Source organism: Aotus nancymaae, unplaced genomic scaffold, assembly GCF_030222135.1.
Source record: "Aotus nancymaae isolate 86718 unplaced genomic scaffold, 86718_ANA_hifiasm-v0.15.2.pri h1tg000003l, whole genome shotgun sequence".
Classification (NCBI taxonomy): Eukaryota; Metazoa; Chordata; class Mammalia; order Primates; family Aotidae; genus Aotus; species Aotus nancymaae.
The window spans coordinates 50755001-50777344 of NW_026988414.1; the positions used below are offsets into that span (position 1 = coordinate 50755001).

A 22344-nucleotide genomic window follows, 5' to 3' on the forward strand; every position below is an offset into this window, starting at 1 on the left:
TACTAAATAAGAGTAGGGAAATAGTATCCATTAGGATGAAGACATTTAAAGCGTTGAAATACCAGATGTAAAATAAAAATTAGGTTAATGGTGTACAAACTAATAACGTAGTAGTCAGTTAACTAGCTAAGACCTAGATGGAATTCCCTTTAACATAGTTCCTTACAAAATAAAAAGGGATACCGATCTGTCCCAACAGCAACATATTATCTAGGAGCAAGATTTAGTGGTGTTTATTACTTATTTACAATGTGTTGTGCTTTGATACAACCAAAATACATATAGTACCAGCATCCCAGAATGCTAATCTTGGAAAAATAAAATTAACAGCTAAGGTAAAGTAAAAGTTGTATTCTGTCATCTGGAATGACACTGCCTGGCATATGATTAAATTCATCTAAAATCGAAGTTATGTTTTCTTTTGGTATTTTTTTAAAAGGACTTTTTACTTTTTTAGGCTAAGTGGCTACTACCGGTTTCATGGTAAAACATTTTCAAAATTAAGAGTAGTGTTATTTTAGGTATTACCAGTGTAGAGAATGCACCTAGTGAGAATAGAGAATTTCGTAAGGAAGAAAACTCACTGAGCACCTTGAATGTGCCTAGAAAATGTCCACATATGTGCTTTACAAAATTAGACTTGTTTAATAACGGAAATGATTATATAACTTAGAAATCTTGTTTCTTGGAGTTCCAGGAATTCCAGAATATACACCTGATTTTAATCACTGCTAATTAAAACTCTAATGGCTTATAGAAACATACAGCAGTAATCAAAGAACCAAATCTTGGTTTGGCAATTTAAAAACAGTGGCAAATATATATTGACACCTTTTATTCAAAGATGAGTTTGCAAAGTCTAATGTTAGCAGAGTGCAGGTGATTTTGAAGTCTTCAGTCATTGGGAGACGTGAGTCAGGGATCACTATGTTAGGGAGAAAAATTATTCTCGTCCTGAGCTGATTATTACCCATTTTTGTGGTGGTTGTTTGGCTTCCTCTTTTTATCTCCTTTGAGATTTTATTTGGCCTCTATTTCTTTAATTCATCTGTCATCCTTTTCGTGTTTCCCTCAATGGAAATGGTGTTTGAGAATGGTTCAGAAACATGCCATTGTGCCCAAAGTTTCATTTTCTCCCTCCTTCCTTTATTAGAGTCATGCAGACAATTAGAATTCCCTCATTATGGGATGGCACTGAGGCCCCTGCTTTAAAATAAAGAAACAAAACTCTGAGGTTGTGTAATCATTGTTGGTTTTCCTGTTTCCCCATTTTTAAATGAAGAAACTGTAGTTAAGAGTGGCTGCTTTTAAGAAAGCTGAAAAACTATGCCCATACAGTTGTGATATGACTTTGATATTACCTTCAAGAGATTGTTAAGTGACAACTGAATTATTTTTGTGGGGAGCTAGTCCTCCAAAATATCTAGAGAAATAATTCCAACCAACAGTAGGAACTCATTAGCTAGTTGAGCAATTAGTGTTACACATATCAAGTAGTGGTGGTGTGTCCACAGGGGATAAGTTGTTTTTTTTGTGCTGTGTTTGTGTTTCTTGTGCTTCTGTTTCCTGTGCATTTTTAAATGTTTTACACGCACATCTTTATTTTGACACCTAGGGAAAAACGCTAATGAATTTCTAAAATTGCACACGAAAGGAAAGGAGAAAAACCCATTGACTAGAAGACAATAATCGTTTAACTGACCGATATTTTACTTTGTGTATACTTGGGGAAAAGGGCAAAACTGTAACATAGGTATTTATAGACTTCCAATTTTTGAAATAATTGCACGTCAGTAAAAATCACGTAAGAAAATGTAGTAAACTTTGATACTTTTACTTTTTAAAATGGAAAAGTAAAAATGGTCCAAAAGAAGCATAAAAGGAAAAATTATGTAAATGAAAACTAGGCATCTGTCTTCTCCAACCCGTCCTCCCAAATGAGCTTACATAATTTTTTTTAGCTTAGAAAAAATGTTGAATTGGAAAACTAGTTGATTTCAGTAAATTTAATCAAAACAACTTGACTTTTATAGTACAGAAATACTATCTACCATGAAATGTTGATTTTGAGAGCCTTTGTTCAGTTTGCTTTTACAGAAGCCTGAGAAGGAGATTTTACTGATACACCTTTAGGATGTTTCAACTCAAGAAGAGGGGAAAATAGCCAACACTACCCATTGAATCATAACATGAAACTGATACCCCCTATAGGAAACCCTTAATAGTCTGCTCCATCACCTTTTGAGAAATGCTTTCAATGCAAATACTTCATTTATAACTGAATTTAAATTATTCAATTACACATCCTTCCCTCTGCATCATAATAAACACTTCTGCACATATTAATTTTACACATTTTTACTTAATTTTTTAAGTTTCTCAATCAAAACACTAAAAACGATTACTCCCAAATTATTGTGCTTACAAGGATTCCATTTATGAGCCCAAATCACATAAACCATTTCTGTATTTACCAGTAACACTTCTACTCCTGATCAGGGCAAGCAGGTATCTCTTTGTCAAAAATCCCTCTAGAGATTTCACAGTCCCATACTCTTATGAGAACAAATATGAAGGAATTCCCAAAGGAAAGTATCTTATCTTGTAGGAAAAAAAGCCAGATTTTACCCTAATGTCTTTTTAGCTACGAAGCAGGTGCTTATTGGCATTGCTAGACCAAATGATCTTCTGACTTTCCATAAAATCACATAGATTTTTCTCACCAGTTTTGAGCTGGGAATAGGCTTATATTGTTAGAGAAGAAACTACCAAAGACAGTGTTGATCTGTAACATTCTCCAAATTTTGAAGCCTCCTGAGGGGCTGTGCCCAATTCACTCTGTAGGTAAGATTTTAGATTTTTCTTCTGTTCTTAACATTTGATCCATACAGTTCTTCAGTGTGATAAGTATAAAGCTATATTCTTAGTGTAATTTTACAGATGCTGAGATTGAATTTTTTTAATTCACTGAAAGTCATTATCTATATAGAAAAAGGTTTTCCTGTAAATACATTGTAAATCACTACATTAAAGCATATTTCAGTATTTATTTTCCTAATCATAGCTTACATTAGGCTTTTATGTGTGTCAAACACTTTTCTAAGTTCTTTACATGTATTATTTAATCTTTACAACAACCTTATCCTGTATATGATAATGACTATGTAACAATAGATGCTAATTATTATCTGTAGTATGATTACTTAACCCAGAAGTAAATTATGCAAGGCCACATAGGTTTTGAATATTACAGCAGAAATTTAAGCTATTTGGCTCCTGAGCTCTCAACTATTATGCTACATTCGTTTACTGTTTCACCAAGTATAATTTAAATATCATGAAAGCAGGGGCTTGGTCTTGTTCAAAGCTGTATCCCCTGGGACCCAGAACAGTGCACTCAATTATCTATTGAATGATGAATAAATAAACAAATACAATTATTTAAATGCTTTTGTCTTACAGAAGAATGTAAGTGATAGTTTTTGAATACATAAAGATAAATGTCTGAAGTTCTCAGAAAAGTTCAGAGGATTGAGAATTTAGATTTTCATTTTAGTAAAATAGTAGTATTTGACTCTAAAACTAATTTTAAGATTCTAGAAATTTTCCTTGTAGCTGAAGTATCATTTTACCCTCTCATAGCTTATAAATCAAGTGCTACCTGCCATTTGTAAAGTAACAACTTAGTTTCAATTATTGCTTAACCTGCAGTTTAGGATTCCCAAATAGAACATAAAAATGCCAACTATTTTTATCATAATAGTTATTACCCTTTTGAGTAGACCACATTATCACCATCTTTAACCCAAGTTATAGGATATTTACTGTACCTTTTATTCTACCTGCTTCAGCTGTACTAAACATTACAAGACCATTCATTAGTAATTGGTCATATTTTCATAGGATTTGTTAAAAATGACAAAGGGCTAAGTTCTTCCAAGTGTCAAGCTCTAAATAACTGGTCAAATGGTCATGTTAAAACTAATACATTTTAAAAGCCTTTCCTTCAAAATTATTTTGCTGTTAGGAAATTCAAGGGGGCTCTTGTTTTAAGTCTTGATTTTTAAGGAGAAGCTTTTTTAAAGAATAGGCTATAACCTGGATACTAGGCAATGGAGTAATTCATACCAAGTAACAATGGTGAAAGAGTCTGAATATTTCAGGAATTGGAAGTCTTATTGTCTAGGTGTTGATTCCAGATTTGTAGGTAAGTCACTTTCATTTGGTAAAATGCATGTCTTTTGTAAAACACATATAGTAATAATAACACCTACTACTTAGGGTCATTATGCAGATAAAATGAGATGGTGTATATTTGGAACCTGGCACAAAGTAAACAATAAATACTAGCTTTTATCAATTGAAGAACATCTCTGCCTAAATTACCCCATTGTATTGCCACCGAATGGTCAAATTAGAGTTGAATGACCAGCAGATGATTTGTTACGTAGTTAGATTGACACTGAATATGGAGGGAGTCTTCACGTGTGTGTCTGTGTGTTGTGGTTTGGTTTTGGGGACCATGCTGTTGCTGCTTTCTGTGCAGCTGGGATTCCGTCGCTACCCTGGCACAGACAGTGAAGTGATGATTTCCAACAGGGTGAGTTTCATCATGCTGCTCTGGTCTCTCCCTTTGAGGAGATTTTCCCCTCTGTCCTCTTCAATTAAGGGGTAGCCTGACATCATGGATAGCTTACAACTCTGGAAACCAGGAGACTTTGAATATATGTATGTTTCCAGTTCTGTTCCCAAATTCCTTATTTGTAAAAATGTGGGGCTGGGCTAGTATCAGAATGTTTTATCTAGAGGGGACCCTACAGATCATCTTATTGACAGGTGTCTAAGTTTTTTCAGTAGTCAGCCATGTAATTAGAAATCTGTATTTTATTCATGCATCCATTAATGTATGTGTATCTCCTGAGATTTCTAGCAAAACTAGAAAGTTTTACTAATTACCAAGCACTGATCAAATGTAAGATTAGGTGGAGCCTAAGAACTTGTTTGCTGCAAAGGTCTTGTATCTGAAGGCTGAGAGGTGTCATGACATCAAGACTGGATCATTCAGTAATTATAATTCCAGTTCAGTAGAATTTATTATAGAAATTAAATCAATAGAGCTATATTGTAAAAAAGGAAAAAAGAAAAACAGCTATGTAGATAGCTTCCATAGATTGACTAAGGTTTGAATCATATCTAATTCCCCTTAGCCAAGCATAGACCCTCTTGACTCACCACTGTAGTCATGTCATAAACATGCTGATAAAGCTTATACACGTGGATTTCTGATCATGTGACCCACTGTTGGCAAATCTTGGATTTCTGTGCACTAGGTGATTTTCCAGGACTAGCAGCCTGTGAATGCTCAGTCACAGGTTATCCCAGTCTTTTCTCCTTGATCCATTTTAAAAACAAAGAAAAATATAAATCCTTCCCCCTTTCTTTTTACTGCTAACATGACCCTTCGATCTTAAGTGTATTTCCCTTTGACCATTAGGAGCAAGTAAAACTTTGTATTAAAAAACACACAAAATACAGAATGTATAGGATATATTAATATAACATAAGAAGACACTTTAGGTTGGGAAAAAGGAGTGTATTTTTTTTTATTTTTTGAGGCTAGTAATTGGAGCTAAGCCAAAAATGTGTGAAGTCTCAATGACTTGTAAATGCTTACTGACTTGGAATATATATTCCAGGAATATATTGAATTCTTTTCATTTTCCACTAGTTTATAAGGATTAGGATTATATTGCTCCTCTACCAAAAAAAAAGAAAATGACAAAAAAGACACTACGATAGCTTTTCTGTTGGATGGAATTGAAATTTCTCAGCCTGTCATTGAAAACCTTTCACAACCCAGCTCCAAATGCTTTTCAATTTCTTCTTCTTCCCTACTATGCACGCTCCCCTCCAGCCCCCCAGTAGTTCACATTACTCCCCGGGGCACCCTGAATTTCTACACGTCTGCCTCTTTGTTCAGGCTGCTCCTTTTGCCTGGGATGCCCTCTCTTCTTGTATCCAGTCTACCTGACAAACTCCTATCCATTTTTCAAGATCCAACCTAGATGAAACAAATTGTTACCTGTCTTCATAAATCCCTTTGCATTGTTTCTCCAGGCAGAAAGTATCTCCCTCACCTGCACCCCCATACCTAACGCACACTGTGCTGGCTATTGTTCAATTCTCCCACTATTGCTACCTTCTCTGGAGCAAAGACTGTTTTCATTTTGGCATCTGACACACAGTAGATGCTCAATAAAGCCTTGTCAAAGTGAATGGAAACACATGCATGTAACAAGAAGGAAGGAAAAACCCTGATTCACATCAAATATATGTCATTTTTTCATTCATTATAAATACAGGCAAATGAATGAAGAATTGAAATTCAGCCATAACCCTACTCTCTCAGAGGGAGGCATTGTTAACAGTTTAGTATACATATTTCCAGCTAAAGTCTACTTTTGAACGGAGATCTGGTTTTTAATATTAGGGGAGGAATAGCAGGGGGTGGGGGAATTGGGGAGGGATAGCATTAGGAGAAATACCTAATGTAGATGACCGGCCATGGGTGCAGTAAATTACCATGGCACGTGTATACCTATGTACCAAACCTGCATGATCTGCACATGACCCCAGAACTTAAGTAAATAAAATTACCTACGTAGCCTAACAGTTGATCCTAATTTTTGACTTTGCTGTTTCTTTGTTAGCTCACAGAGAGAATAATCATCCTTTTTGTGGTGATCACCAGTCAAGAGGAAGTCCAAGGGAAATATGTGGTGTGTGTTTTATTCATCTTTTGGAATCTATTGGATATGGTTAGGTAAGAAGGCAAAATAATCTCTTAAAAAAAGTCCAAATTACTTTCTACAGTGAAATCGGTACTAGCCGCTTACATTTGGTTACTCTGTACAAGAGAGGAAAACATATTCCCCTTTTCAAATTATTTTATGTTGATACGGAAATGTATTTTTAGTGCTCTCCACAATAGGCATATCAAAGATAATGAAAACCTACCATGGTATTACAAGAGTAAAGCAGCACATTCAGGTTTCTGCAGAAGGCTTGGCATAAAACCAAATTGGAATAACCCTCAGCTGTTTCCTAATGGGAGGCCTTCCTCACAATTACTTGAGTACAGTTGCTTTAATAAGCAAAGCAGGTCTTATATCGTCAGAATTTAGGGTTAGTTCCTGTGCATTCAAGAAACTTTTAAATAATGGGGCCTCTCTGGAAGAAAATGCACTCCCACATCCATTTACAATTCCAGTGGGTTCAAATGACTGACTTAAGTTCTTTTATGGAAGCGCTGAGAAGCCTTGCTCTAGTCTTCAGTGTCCTGCTCATTCTAAAACTTTGCAGTGAGATGTACCTAGTCTTATCTCTACAAGTGATGGTGTAAAACAGTCCCCTTTGCTCGCTGAGTCCTTATACCTAACTCTGGGGAGGTATCCTAACTGCTAGGTCAGCTTTCACAAATGAGAACTGTCCCTTCCACTTGAGAGATTTGGATTTGAATAGGTAACAAAAGAGCCTTAGTTTGTTTTTTAGCCAAAGTTATGTAAATTTTTTATATTGTCAATAACTGGATTAAAATATGTCTAAATAATAAATTAAGTCCTAGAGTGAATTAGAATAAAATATTTTGTAGAAGTAAAATGAATTTAATTATGTATGTAAATTAGTAACTTCTCATTTTTGAATTGATAGTTTAGTGGACTTGGGGCAAACTTCATGGACTTTCATAGCCCTTCTATTCATGAGACAATGGAACATCATTTGGGATTGAAGCTTTCTAGTGTGTTGCTCTTGGGTATGCTGACTCTTTCAGTCTCAGAGAAGCTCAGTAAAAACATTGAAGAACAAAACAATGTTTGCACTGAAAGAAGTAGCATGCTGTCAGAAGACTTTGGATGGAAAGGTAGATGTCCCTGGGTGAACCCACCTCCACTACTTACTTGCTAAGTGATGTTATGCAAATCACTTAACCTTTCGTATTTTAATAACAGCTTTATTGAGATACAATTTATATACTGTGAAATTCACCCTTTTAAAATACAAAATTTGTGGGTTTTAGAGATCCAAAAAGATGTGCGGTCATCACTACTCTCTAAGAACATTTTGATCACCCCTAAAAGAAACCTCATCCCCAGTAGCAGTCACTCCCCAATCTCCCCTCCCCCCAGCCCTTGGAAACCACTTACAACATGCTGTCTCTATGGATTGCCTATTCTGGAAATTTCATCTAAATGGAATCATCCACTATGTGGCCTTCTGCGACAGGCTTCTTTTACTTAGCATAATGTTTTCAAGGTTCCTCTGTGTTGTGGCATGTGTTAGTACTTCATTGCTTTTTGGGCTGAGTAAAATTCGCTTGTATTGATTTACCACTGTCTGTGTATCCACATATCAGTTGATGGATATTTGGGTGGTTTCTACTGTTTGGCCATGAGGAATACTGCCATGAACATCCATATACAAGCTTCTGTGTGCACATGTTTTCATTTCCCTTATACCTAGCAGTGAAATTCCAAGGCATCTAACTTTTAGAAACTTTTTTTTTCTCTGTAAAATAGGGGTTGACTTATTTTCCCACCCTACACTAGAATTATTTTTCCTAAAGTAATGAGTAAGAAAATTCCTCAGCCTGATAAAAGCATCTATGAAACATCCATACTAACATAATAGTTAATGGTGAAAGACTAATGCCTTCCTCCTAATATCCAGGAACAAGACAAGGGCATCCACTCTTGCCACTTACATTCAACATTGTACTGGAAGTTTTATCCATGGCAATAAGGCTGAATAGAAAACAAACAAAATGGTATAAAAGGCATCTAGGCTGGAAAGCAACAAGTAAAACTATCTCTATTGGCAGGTGATATAAAAAATTATAAGATCAATATATAAAAATGAATTATATTTTCATACATTTGTAATTACCATCAAATGAACTCAAGAACACAATTCTGTTTATAGTAGCATCAAAAAGAATAAAGTACTGAGGAATAAATTTAACAAAAGATGCACAGAATTTATACACTGAAAATTATAAAGCATTGTTGAAAAAAATTAAAGATCTAAATAAATGAAAGGACATCCCACATGGCTTGAAGACTTAATATTGTTCAGATGGCAATATTCTCTAAATTGATCTGTAGATTCAGTGCAATCCCTATTAGAACCCAGACGAGTAACTGCAGAAAATGAAAAGCTGATTCTAAAACTCGTATTCAAACTCAGAATAACCAAAACAATCTTAGAAGAATATAGTTGAATGACTCATTCCTCCCCATTTCAAAACTTACTACAAAGCAATGATTAAGTGTGGTACTGGCATAATGGTGAATCATGGAATAAAATTGATAGTCTAAATAGAAACTCTCACATTTTTGAAAATTAACTTTTGACAAGACTGCCAGGACCTTTCAATGGGGAAAGAATAGTTTTGACAAATAGTGGTGGGACAACTGGGTATTTACATGCAAAAGAATGAAGTTAACACTCACATGTAAGTGGTAAAATTATGAAACTTTGAAAAAAATAAAGGAGTAAATCTTGACTGAATTTGGCAGTGGATTACAAGATATGACACCAGAAACAACAAAAGAAAAAAAAGATAAATTGGACTTCCTCAAAGTGGCTTTTTTTTTTTTTTTTTTTGAGATGGAGTCTCATGCTCTCAGTCTAGAGTAGAGTGGTGTGATCTTGGCTCACAGCAACCTCTGCCTCTTGGGTTCAAATGATTCTCTTGCCTCAGCCTCCTGAGTAGCTGGGATTACAGGCAGCTGCCACCATGCTCGGTTAATTTTTGTATTTTTAGTAGAGACAGGGTTTCACCATGTTTCCCAGGCTGGTTTGGAACCCCTGACCTTGGGTGATCTGCCCACCTCGGCCTCCCAAAGTGTTGGGATTACATGCCTCAGCCACCGCACTCAACCAGAAGTGGCTTTTAAACATGAAAAGGTGCTTACCTGCTCTTCTAATATGAGGGGAAAAAGATGAGATACCATTTTCACTTTGATTGGTAAAGATCAGAAAACTTGATAATATGCTGTGTTTAATGAGGTCCTGCACTGCTGGTAGGTATTCTTTGTAGTAAATATGCATATAGATATGCATATGCAAAAACGTTTCTGAAAGAATACCTAAGAAACTGACATTGACCATTGTCTCTGAGGGGTGGAATTCAGGTCCTGGATCAAGAGAAATTTACTCTTTCCCATTCATGTTTTCAAGGTGTTCTGGGTGGTTTTGCCATATGTATTTATTGTCTGTCTATATCAGTAGTTCTCAAAGTGTGGTCCCTGGACCAGTGGCATCAGTATCACCTGGAACTTGTTAATACAAAGTCGGCTGTACCACAGATCCATTGGTTCAGAAACCTTGGGAGTAGGGCCCAGTAATTTGTGTTTTAATATTTTAACATGCCATCTAGGTGATTCTGATGTATGCTCAAGCCTAAAAACCAGTGTCCTATGCAAAGAAATAAAACACCATGTAGACTATTTAATCAATTACATCACAATGGTGGGCTTAAAGGTCCCTACTATACCCAAATTAGCTCCCAAGGCCAGTTGTTTAATCACATAGATAGTACAACTGCAGAAGCAGAAGGGTGCCACGTAAAGATTTGGAAGTCACATTTTATTTTTTAATTCTGAGATATTTACAAGTATGTCTGTCTTTAAAAAACCTAGCTGCTTGCTGCATAAAATGGGCTTGGCTTTTTAAGGAAATTTGTATTTTTCTAAGGAGGAAATAAGAGTTATTTGCTCTGTTTAGCTTTATAATTGTTCATGATCTACCCCATGAGACAAGCCAGATTGACATGGTCCCTTTCCCCCCATTAAAAAAAAAAACTTTTCTCTTGCTTAAATTATAGGAAATGAAATATATAATTTGCACACTTTTCAGTTATATCTCTGTTTTTAATTACATAGTAAAGTAGTTTCTCCTATTTGTCAGATATTAGCAGAAAATTATGTTTATGAGCTTCTCATCTCCTTTCAGGTATACTTACAGCATGTTATCAGTCATAGGAATATCCTATGCTGTCTTGACATGGCTGAGTCAAACACTATGGATGCCAATTTATCCTTTATCTGTTCTCGCTGAAGGTAAGAAAAGAATGACTTGCTATATTACTGACAAAAGCCATCTAGTTATAATGGTTTACTAAATTTTTTGATGATTAAATTACTATTTTTGCAAATGCTTAGCTCACTTGGTGTATCTTTCCTGGTACATTTCCCTTGATGCAAAGAGACAAAGTTGAACAGAGAAGCAGCTCTGCACAGTAGACAAAATATTGGACAAAAAGCAATGGCATCTGAGTCCTTCATTAATTCACTGTATGAGTTTTGAGTAACTCATTTAACCTCTGAGTCTGCTTGCTCACCAAAAAAAAGTTAATATTTAGAGAGTCTGTGATTTCTAACTTGTAATGCACAGAAATTGAGTTCCCACTTACCATTTACCATGTATCCTGCCCTCTCTCAGCAACTATTTAACTCTACCTTGAGATTAATCATCATTTTCTGAGGGAGGCATTCCCTGACTTCCTCAACTGAGTTCCCCCACCTACAGCATCATGAATCTTTTATAGCAGGGGCCCCCAACCCGAGCTATGACCCTGGTCTGCAGCCCGTTAAGAGCCAGGCTGCATAGCAGGAGGTGAGTGGTGTGCTAGTGGGTGAAGAATCATCTGTGTTTATGGCCACTCACCATTGCTCACATTATCACCTTAGCTCTGCCTCCTGTCAGATCAGTGGAGGCATCAGATTCTCATAGGAGCACGAACCCTGTGGTGAACTGCACATGTGAGGGATCTAGGTTGCATGCTCCTTATGAGAATCTAATGCCTGATGATCTGTCATTGTCTCCCATCACCCCCAGATGAGAACATATAGTTGCAGGAAAATAAGCTCAGGGCTCCCATTGATTCTACATTATGGTGAGTTGTATGATTATTTCATTATATATTACAACATAATAATAATGCAAATAAAGTACACAATAAACATCATGTACTTGAACCATCCCGAAACCATTCTTCTTCCCCTGGTCTGTGGAAAAATTGTCTTCCACAAAACCAGAACCTGGTGTCTAAAGGTTGGGGACTGCTGTCTTATGGGGCTTATCTCAGCATAATTACACATTTGTATGATTATTTGATTAATGTCCATTTCCTTAACTAGACTGTAAGCTCTGAGGGGGTATGAGGATGTCTTTGTTTCTTTGCTTCCTTCCTTTCTCTTACACATCAGTATACATGCTCAACACAGAATGAATTGTTGAATACAATATGAAGTAGGCTAATTATATAGCCTAAAACTGAAGATCAAATCATTCAGATAATCAGTTTGCAGAGTTTGAGGATATTTGTAGAATAGATGATTTGTTCTGCAGTGGATTTGGTAGACTGGTAAGGAGCATTCTGTAAGACATGATTAAAGTTTTGAAAATTGAAGGCATAAAATAAGCATGTTAAGCTAACTAAGGAAAAACATAAGGATGTAGATTTAAGATAAAATGATGATGACATTCACAATAATCATAAAGTATATAAAAGCCAGTTTAAAAAACACATATTTTCTATCTACTGATGAGCAGAGAAAAAGAGCTTAAGTTACTATAAATCATGTTAGATAGAATTTTAGACTTTTGTTTCAAAAGGAAGAATTACTAATTTTGGAATAGACTACGCCAAGTGGATCTAGAGAATAATTGTCTTGAAAACCATAAAAAAGAATCTGATTGTCCATTCTTTAAGAATGAAATCACCTCTCATTGTAATATCAAGTACATATCTTTGTTATATCATAGCACTGTAGAGAGTATATAAAGGAAACGGGGAGATATTGGTCAAAGAGTACAAAGTTTGTTAGGAGGAATACATTTTTGAGATCTGCCCAGCAGGGTCACTGTACTTAATAATGTATATTTCAAAATAGCTGAGAGTAACTTTCAAATGTCTCACCCCCTAAAAAAATAAGTGAGGTGATGGATATGTTAATTAGCTTGATTTAATCATTCCGCATTGTACACATATATCAAAACATCACATTATGTTTTATATATGTATACAATTATGATTTGCTAATTGATAAAATTTAAAAGAATATATAAGGGAATAAGGTAGAAATAAGATTAGTCCCTTCCTAAGAATAAGGGGTGGTTAAATGTAGAGGAAACTTTTGCATTCTTGTTATTCCATAGTTCTTTTTTTTTTTTAATTGTATTTGGGCTCTGGGGTACATGTGCACATCCTGCAGGATTGTTGCATAGTTACATACATGACATGGTGATTTGTTGTCTCCATCCCTCCCCGCCATCCGTCGCCTACATCAGGCATTTCTCCCAGTGTTATCCCTCCCCAACCTCCCTGCCCCCACTGTTGTCCCTCTCCCCTCCCCTATACCCCCCCCACATAGCCCAGTGAGTGTTGTTCCCTTCCCTGTGCCCAAGTGTTCTCATTGTTTATCACCTGCCTATGAGTGAAAAATGCAGTGTTTGGTTTTCTGTTCTTGTGTCAGTTTGATGAGAATGATGGTTTCTAGATTCATCCATGTCTCTACAAAGGACAGGAACTCATCGTTTTTGATGGCTGCATAGTATTCCATGGTGTATATGTGCCACAGTTTATTTGTCCAGTCTGTCATTGATGGGCATTTGGGTTGGTTCCAGGTCTTTGCTATCATCAACAGTGCTGCAACAAACATACATGTGCATGGGTCTTTATAATAGAACAATTTATAATTCTTTGGGTATATACCCAGTAATGGGATTGCTGGGTCAAATGGAATTTCTGTTTCTAGATCATTGAGGAATTGCCACATTGTCTTCCATAATGGCTGAACTAATTTACACTCCCACGAACAGTGTAAAAGTGTTCCTTTTTCTCCACATCCTATCCAGTATCTATTGTCTCCAGATTTTTTAACAATCGCCATCTAACTGGCATGAGATGGTATCTCAGTGTGGTTTTGATTTGCATTTCTCTAATGATGAATGATGATTAGCATTTTTTCATATGTTTGTTGGCCACATAAATGTCTTCTTTTGAAAGCGTCTGCTCGTAAACTTTGACCTCTTTGGAATGGGTTTGTTTTTCTCTTGTAAATCTGTTTTAGTTCTTTATAGATTCTGGATATTAGCCCTTTGTCAGATGGGTAAATTGCAAAAATTTGTTCCCATTCTGTTGGTTGCCAGTTCATGCTAATGATTGTTTTGCTATGCAGAAGCTCTTAAGTTTAGGTGCCATTTGTCTATTTTGGCTTTTGTTGCCATTGTTTTTGGTGTTTTAGTCATTTAGTCTTTGTGCCTGTGTCCTGAATGGTGTTGCCTAGGTTTTCTTCCAGGGTTTTTATGGTGTTACTATGATTAAATCTTTAATCCATCTGGAGTTAATTTTTGTATAAGGTATAAGAAAGGAGTCCAGTTTCAGCTTCCTGCATATGGCTAGCTAGTTTTCCCAACACCAGTTATTAAACAGGGAATCCTTTCCCCATTGATTGTTTTTGTCAGGCTTGTCAAAGATCAGACGGTTGTAGATGTGTGGCGTTGCTTTTGAGGCCTCTGTTCTGTTCCATTGGTCTATATCTCTGTTTTGGTACCAGGACCATGCTGTTTTGATTACTGTAGCCTTGTAGTATAGTTTGAAGTCAGGTAGCATGATGCCTCCAGCTTTGTTCTTTTTGCTTAGGATTGTCTTGGCTATGTGGGCTCTCTTTTGGTTCCATATGAAGTTTAAGTTGGTTTATTCCAGTTCTGTGAAGAGGGTCAATGGGGATTGCATTGAATCTGTAAATTACTTTGGGAAGTATGGCCATTTTCACAATATTGATTCTTCCTAACCATGAGCATGGAATGTTTTTCCATCTTTTTCTGTCCTCTCTTATTTCCTTGATCAGTGGTTTGTAGTTCTCCTTGAAAAGATTTTTTACATCCTTTGTTAGTTGTATTCCTAGGTATTTTATTCTCTTTGTAGCAGTTGTAAATGGGAGTTCACTCATGATTTTGCTCTCTGTTGTTGGTGTATAGGAATGCTTGTGATTTCTGCACATTGATTTTGTATTGTGAGACTTTGTGGAAGTTGCTTATCAGCTTAAGGAGGTTTTGGGCTGAGACAATGGGATCTTCTAAATATACAATCATGTTGTCTGCAAATAGGGACAATTTGACTTGTTCTTTTCCTAACTGAATGCCCTTTATTTCTTTTTCTTGCCTGATTGCTCTGGCTAGAACTTACAATACGGTATTGAATAGGAGTGGTAAGAGAGGGCATCCTTGTCTAGTGCCAATTTTTAAAGGGAATGCTTCTACTTTTTGCCCATTCAGTATAATATTGGCTGTGGGTTTGTCATAAATAGCTTTTATTATTTTGAGATACATTCCATCAATACCTAGTTTATTGAGAATTTTTAGCATAAAGGGCTGTTGAACTTTGTTGAAGGCCTTCTCTGCATCTATTGAGATAATCATGTGGTTTTTGTCTTTGGTTCTGTTTATGTGGTGGATTTAGTTTATAGAGTTGAGTGTGTTTAACCAGACTTGCATCCCTGGGATGAAGCCGACTTGATGGTCCTGGATAAGCTTTCTGATGTGCTGTTGGATTTGTTTTGCCAGTATTTTATTGAAGATTTTTGCATCAATGTTCATCGTGGATATTGGCCTGTAGTTTTTTTAGTTGTGTCTTTGCCAGGTTTTGGTATCAGGATGATGTTGGTCTCATAGAGTTAGGGAGGATTCCCTCTTTTTGTATTGTGTGGAATAGTTTCAACAGGAATGGTACCAGCTCCTCTTTGTACATCTGGTAGAATTCAGCTGTGACCTGGACTTTTCTTGGTTGGTAGGCTATTAATTGCTGCCTCAACTTCACCCCTTGTTATTGGTCTATTCAGGGATTCAACTTCTTCCTAATTTAGTCTTGGGAGGGCGCAAGTGTCCAGGAATTTATCCATTTCTTCTAGATTTACTGGTTTATTCGCATAGAGGTATTTGTAGTAATCTCTGATGGTAGTTTGTATTTCTGTAGAATCGGTGGTGATAACTGCTTTATCATTTTTTATTGCATCTGTTTGATTCTTCTCTCTTTTCATTTTTATTAGTATGGCTAATGGTCTATTTTGTTGATCTTTTCAAAAAACCAGCTCCTGGATTTATTGATTTTTTTGAAGGTTTTTTTTTTGTGTCTCTATCTCCTTCAGTTATGCTCTGATCTTAGTTATTTCTTGTCTTCTGCCTGCTTTTGAGTTTTTTTGATCTTCCTCCTCTAGCTGTTTCAATTTGGACAATAGGGTGTCAATTTGAGATCTTTCCTCGTTTCTCATGTGGGCATTTATTGCTATAAATTTCCCTCTAGACACTGCTTTAAATGTCTCCAATAGATTCTGGTACGTTGTGTCTTCATTCTCATTGGTTTTGAAGAACATTTTTATTTATGCCTTCATTTCATTGTTTATCCATTCAACATTCAGGAGCAAGTTGTTCAATTTCATGTGATTGTGTGGTTTGAGTGCTTTTCTTAATCCTGAGTTCTAATTTGATTGCACTGTGATCTGAGAGACTGTTATGATTTCCCTCTTTTGCATTTGCTGAGGAGTGATTTACTTCCAATTATGTGGTCAGTTTTAGAGTAAGTGCCATGTGGTGCTGAGAATAATGTGTATTCTGTGGGTTTGGGGTGGAATGTTCTGCAAATGTCTATTAGGTCTGCTGGGTGCAGATCTGCGTTCAAGTCCTGGATATCCTTGTTGCCTTTCTGTCTTGTTGATCTGTCTAATATTGACAGTGGAACGTTAAAGTCTCCCACTATTACTGTGTGGGAGTCTAAGTCTCTTTGTAGGTCATCAAGAACTTGCTTTATGTATCTGGGTGCTCCTGCATTGGGTGCATATATATTTAGGATAGTTAGCTCTTCTTGTTGCATTGATCCTTTTACCATTATGTAATGCCCTTCTTTGTCTCTTTTGATCTTTGTTGGTTTAAAGTCCATTTTATCAGAGAGTAGGATTGCTACCCCTGATTTTTTTTGCTCTCCATTTGCTTGGTAAATCTTCCTCCATCCCTTTATTTTGAGTCTATGTGTGTCTTTGCACATGAGATGGGTTTCCTGGATACAGCACACTGATGGGTCTTGACTTTTTATCTAGCTTGCCAGTCTGTGTCTTTTGATTGGTGCATTTAGGCCATTTACATTCAATGTTAATATTGTTATGTTTGAATCTGATCCTGCCATTTTGTTACTGGTTGGTTGTTTTGCCCGTTAGTTGATGTGGTTTCTTCATTGCTTTGTTTTTCTTTACCATTTGGTACATTTTTGCAGTGGCTGATACTAGTTGTTCCTTTCCATGTTTAGTACTTCCTTCAGGAGCTCTTGTAAGGCAGGTATTGTAGCAACAAAATCTCTGAGCAACTGCTTGTCCGTAAAGGATTTTATTTCTCCTTCACTTAAGAAGCTTAGTTTGGCCGGATATGAAATTCTGGGTTGAAAGTTCTTTAAGGATGTTGAATATTGGCCCCTACTCCCTTCTAGCTTGTAGGGTTTCACCGAGAGATCTGCTCTGAGTCTGATGGTCTTTCCTTTGTGGGTGAATCAACCTTTCTCTCTGGCTGCCCTTAGGATTTTTTCCTTCATTTCAACCCTGGTGAATCTGATGATTATGTGCCTTGGGGTTACTCTTCTTCAGGAGTATCTTTGTGGTGGTCTCTGTATTTCTTGTATTTGAATGTTGGCCTGCCTTGTTAGGTTGGGAAAGTTCTCCTGGATAATACCCTGAAGAGTGTGTTCCAGCTTGGATTCATTTTCCTCGTCACATTCAAGTACACCGATCAAGTGTAGATTAGGTCTTTTCACATAATCCCATAGTTTTTGGAGGCTTTGTTCATTTCTTTTTACTCTTTTTTCTCTAATCTTGCCTTCTCATTTTATTTCATTGATCTGATCTTCAATCTCTGATATCCTTTCTTCTGCTTGATCGATTTGGCCATTGAAACTTGTGTATGCCTCGTGAAGCTCTCATGCTGAGTTTTTCAACTCCATCAAGTCATTTATGTTCTTCTCTAAGCTGGTTATTCTAGTTAGTGTTTTGTCTAACCTTTTGGCAAGGTTCTTAGTTTCTTTGCATTGGGTTAGAATACGGTCTTTTGACTCAGAGAAGTTTGTTACTACCTACCTTCTGAAGCCTGCTTCTGTCAATTTTCAAACTCATTCTCTGACTTGTTTTGTTTTCTTGATGATGAGGAGTTGTGATCCCTGGTAGGAGCAGAGTCTGGTCTTTGATAGTTTCATCCTTTCTGTGCTGGTTTCTTCCCATCTTTATAAATTTATCTCCCTTTGATCTTTGAAGTTGATGATTTCAGGAGGGCTCTCTGAGTGGACATCCTTTCTGTTGAGGTTGAAGCTATATGTTTTTTGGCCTGTAGAGGCGCTGCTGGGCTGCCTCAGATTGAGTCAGGTGCTAGTGGGTGGTCTTCCCCTGGAGTTTGTTTAGGCTGGTGAGATTAGCCCTGCCTTCCCAATGGCTCTCTCCTCTGAACTCGATCTTCCTGGTCAGGGTAAACTGGAGTATTCATTGTGAAGCTCTCTAGTGTGTGGGCTTCAGTTTGAGTTTTGTTGGGGTGGGGCCTGCCAGGCCTTATGGCCTGTTTCCTTGCTTTCAACTCTGCCTCTTTTGTGGGACAAATAGTTCCGTCCTGCTGGCATTAATCCAAACTTCTGCCCAGTCCGTGCTGACAACTGCCAACAACTGTGCCATCGCTCAGATTTGCATTGACAACCCACAGTGCCCCTCAGTCTGGCAGGGCTCTTGTGGACCGTGGGTTGCAGAAGGGATGAGGGAAGCACAGGATCCTAATTGGAGCATTGAGGGGGTGAAGTCCCCAACCCTCCAAGCTGGCTGCACATTCCAGGTGGGGACATACCTCGCCCTGTCTCAGTTCACCCTCCCTGGCTGCTCTCACCCTGGGCTATTTTCAGAGTCCTACCAGTCCCACCAAAACAAACCCGGCCCTTTCTTGGAATCGTGAAGTCCTCTAGCCCTCTGTGTCTCATTCGCTGGGAGCTGCATTCTGGTGTTGCCTCTTCTTGGCCATCTTGGCGCACCTCCTTATTCCATAATTCTAAGCCTTTTCCTTTCTAGGAAAGCCATGTTTTTATATGGTTGCCATACAACCCTTATTCTTTTTTTTTTTTTTTTTTATTGCATTTTAGGTTTTGGGGTACATGTGAAAAACATGCAAAGTTGTTGCATAGGTGCATTCATGGCAGTGTGATTTGCTGCCTCCCTCCCCCTCACCCATATCTGGCATTTCTCCCCATGCTATCCCTCCCCAACTCCCCCCCCCGCTGTCCCCCCCAATCCCCCGCAACAGACCCCCGTATATAGTGCTCCCCTCCCTGTGTCCATGTGTTCTCCTTGTTCAACACCCTCCTATGAGTGAGAACATGTGGTGTTTGGTTTTGTGTTCTTGTGTCAGTTTGCTGAGAATGATGGTTTCCAGGTTCATCCATGTCCCTACAAAGGACGCGAACTCCTCATTTTTAATGGCTGCATAATGTTCCATGGTGTATATGTGCCACATTTTTCCTGTCCAGTCTATCATCGATGGGCATTTGGGTTGGTTCCAGGTCTTTGCTATTGTAAACTGTGCTGCAATGAACATTCGTGTGCATGTGTCCTTATAGTAGAACGATTTATAATCCTTTGGATATATGCCCAGTAATGGGATTGCTGGGTCAAATGGAATTTCTATTTCTAGGTCCTTGAGGAATCGCCACACTGTTTTCCACAGTGGTTGAACTAATTTACACTCCCACCAACAGTGTAAAAGTGTTCCTATTTCTCCACATCCTCTCCAGCATCTATTTTCTCCAGATTTTTTAATGATCGCCATTCTAACTGGCGTGAGATGGTATCTCAATGTAGTTTTGATTTGCATTTCTCTAATGACCAGTGATGATGAGCATTTTTTCATATGTTTGTTGGCCTCTTGTATGTCTTCTTTTGTAAAGTATCTGTTCATATCCTTCGCCCATTTTTGAATGGGCTTGTTTGTTTTTTTCTTGTAAATCTGTTTTAGCTCGTTGTAAATTCTGGATATCAGTCCTTTGTCAGATGGGTAGGCTGCAAAAATTTTTTCCCATTCTGTTGGTTGCCGATTCACTCTATTGACTGTTTCTTTTGCCGTGCAGAAGCTGTGGAGTTTGATTAGGTCCCATTTGTCTATTTTGGCTTTTGTTGCCAATGCTTTTGGTGTTTTGGTCATAAAGTCCTTGCCTACGCCTATGTCCTGAATGGTTTTGTCTAGGTTTCCTTCTAGTGTTTTTATGGTGTTAGGCCTTATGTTTAAGTCTTTAATCCATCTGGAGTCAATTTTAGTGTAAGGTGTCAGGAAGGGGTCGAGTTTCTGCTTTCTGCATATGGTTAGCCAGTTTTCCCAACACCACTTATTGAACAGGGAATCCTTTCCCCATTGCTTGTTTTTATCAGGTTTGTCAAAGATCAGGTGGTTGTAGATATGTTGTGTCACCTCCGACGCCTCTGTTCTGTTCCATTGGTCTATATCTCTGTTTTGGTACCAGTACCATGCTGTTTTGATTACCGTAGCCTTGTAGTAGAGTTTGAAGTCCGGTAGTGTGATGCCTCCTGCTTTGTTCTTTTTGCTTAGAATTGACTTGGCTATGCGGGCTCTCTTTTGGTTCCATATGAAGTTTAAGGTGGTTTTTTCCAGTTCTGTGAAGAAGGTCATTGGTAGCTTGATGGGGATAGCATTGAATCTGTAAATTACTTTGGGCAGTATGGCCATTTTCACGATATTAATTCTTCCTAACCATGAACATGGAATGTTTCTCCATCTGTTTGTGTCCTCTCTTATTTCGTTGAGCAGTGGTTTGTAGTTCTCCTTGAAGAGGTCCTTTACGTTCCTTGTTAGTTGTATTCCTAGGTATTTTATTCTCTTTGTAGCAATTGTGAATGGCAGTTTGTTCTTGATTTGGCTCTCTTTAAGTCTGTTATTGGTGTATAGGAATGCTTGTGATTTTTGCACATTGATTTTGTATCCTGAGACTTTGCTGAAGTTGCTTATCAGTTTCAGGAGATTTTGGGCTGAGATGATAGGGCCTTCTAGATATACAATCATGTCGTCTGCAAATAGAGACAGTTTGACTTCCTCCTTTCCTAATTGAATACCCTTTATTTCTTTTTCTTGTCTGATTGCTCTGGCTAGAACTTCCAGTACTATATTGAACAGGAGTGGTGAGAGAGGGCATCCTTGTCTAGTGCCCGATTTCAAAGGGAATGCTTCCAGTTTTTGCCCATTCAGTATGATATTGGCTGTTGGTTTGTCATAAATAGTTTTTATTATTTTGAGGTACGTTCCGTCGATACCTAGTTTATTGAGAGTTTTTAGCATAAAGGGCTGTTGAATTTTGTCGAAGGCCTTCTCTGCATCAATTGAGATAATCATGTGGTTTTTGTCTTTGGTTCTGTTTATGTGGTGAATTACATTTATAGACTTGCGTATATTGAACCAGCCTTGCATCCCCGGGATGAATCCTACTTGATCATGGTGGATAAGCTTTTTGATGTGCTGTTGCAATCGGCTTGCCAGTATTTTATTGAAGATTTTTGCATCTATGTTCATCATGGATATTGGCCTGTAATTTTCTTTTCTTGTTGAGTCTCTGCCGGGTTTTGGTATTAGGATGATGTTGGTCTCATAAAATGATTTGGGAAGGATTCCTTCTTTTTGGATTATTTGAAATAGTTTCAGTAGGAATGGTACCAGTTCCTCTTTATATGTCTGGTAGAATTCTGCTGTGAACCCATCTGGACCTGGGCTTTTTTTGGGTGGTAGGCTCTTAATTGCTGCCTCAGCTTCAGACCTTGTTATTGGTCTATTCAGGGTTTCGACTTCTTCCTGGTTTAGGCTTGGGAGGAGGCAACTGTCCAGGAATTTATCCATTTCTTCCAGGTTTCCTAGTTTATGTGCATTGAGTTGTTTGTAATAATCTCTGATGATGGTTTGAATTTCTCTGGCATCTGTGATGATATCCCCTTTATCATTTTTTACTGCATCTATTTGGTTATTCTCTCTTTTCTTTTTTATTAGTCTGGCTAGTGGTCTGTCTATTTTGTTGATCTTTTCAAAAAACCAGCTCCTGGATTTATTGATTTTTTTGAAGGGTTTTTCGTGTCTCTATCTCCTTCAATTCTGCTTTGATCTTAGTTATTTCTTGTCTTCTGTTAGGTTTTGAGTTTTTTTGATCTTGCTCCTCTAGCTCTTTCAATTTTGACGATAGAGTGTCAATTTTAGATCTCTCCTTTCTTCTCATGTGGG

General features: G+C 37.5%; 1 protein-coding gene across 2 annotated transcripts in view; it reads left to right on the forward strand.

Annotated features, from left to right (window-relative positions):
- Window positions 1–22344, forward strand: part of HACD4 (3-hydroxyacyl-CoA dehydratase 4) — a 48831-nt gene that overhangs the window by 8383 nt on the left and 18104 nt on the right. For both annotated transcript variants that reach the window (XM_012450003.2, XM_012450002.2), the window contains exons 4-5: window positions 6711–6823; window positions 11014–11120. In XM_012450003.2, coding sequence (XP_012305426.1) covers window positions 6711–6823; window positions 11014–11120 — 220 coding nt within the window. The remainder of the gene's footprint in view (window positions 1–6710; window positions 6824–11013; window positions 11121–22344) is intronic.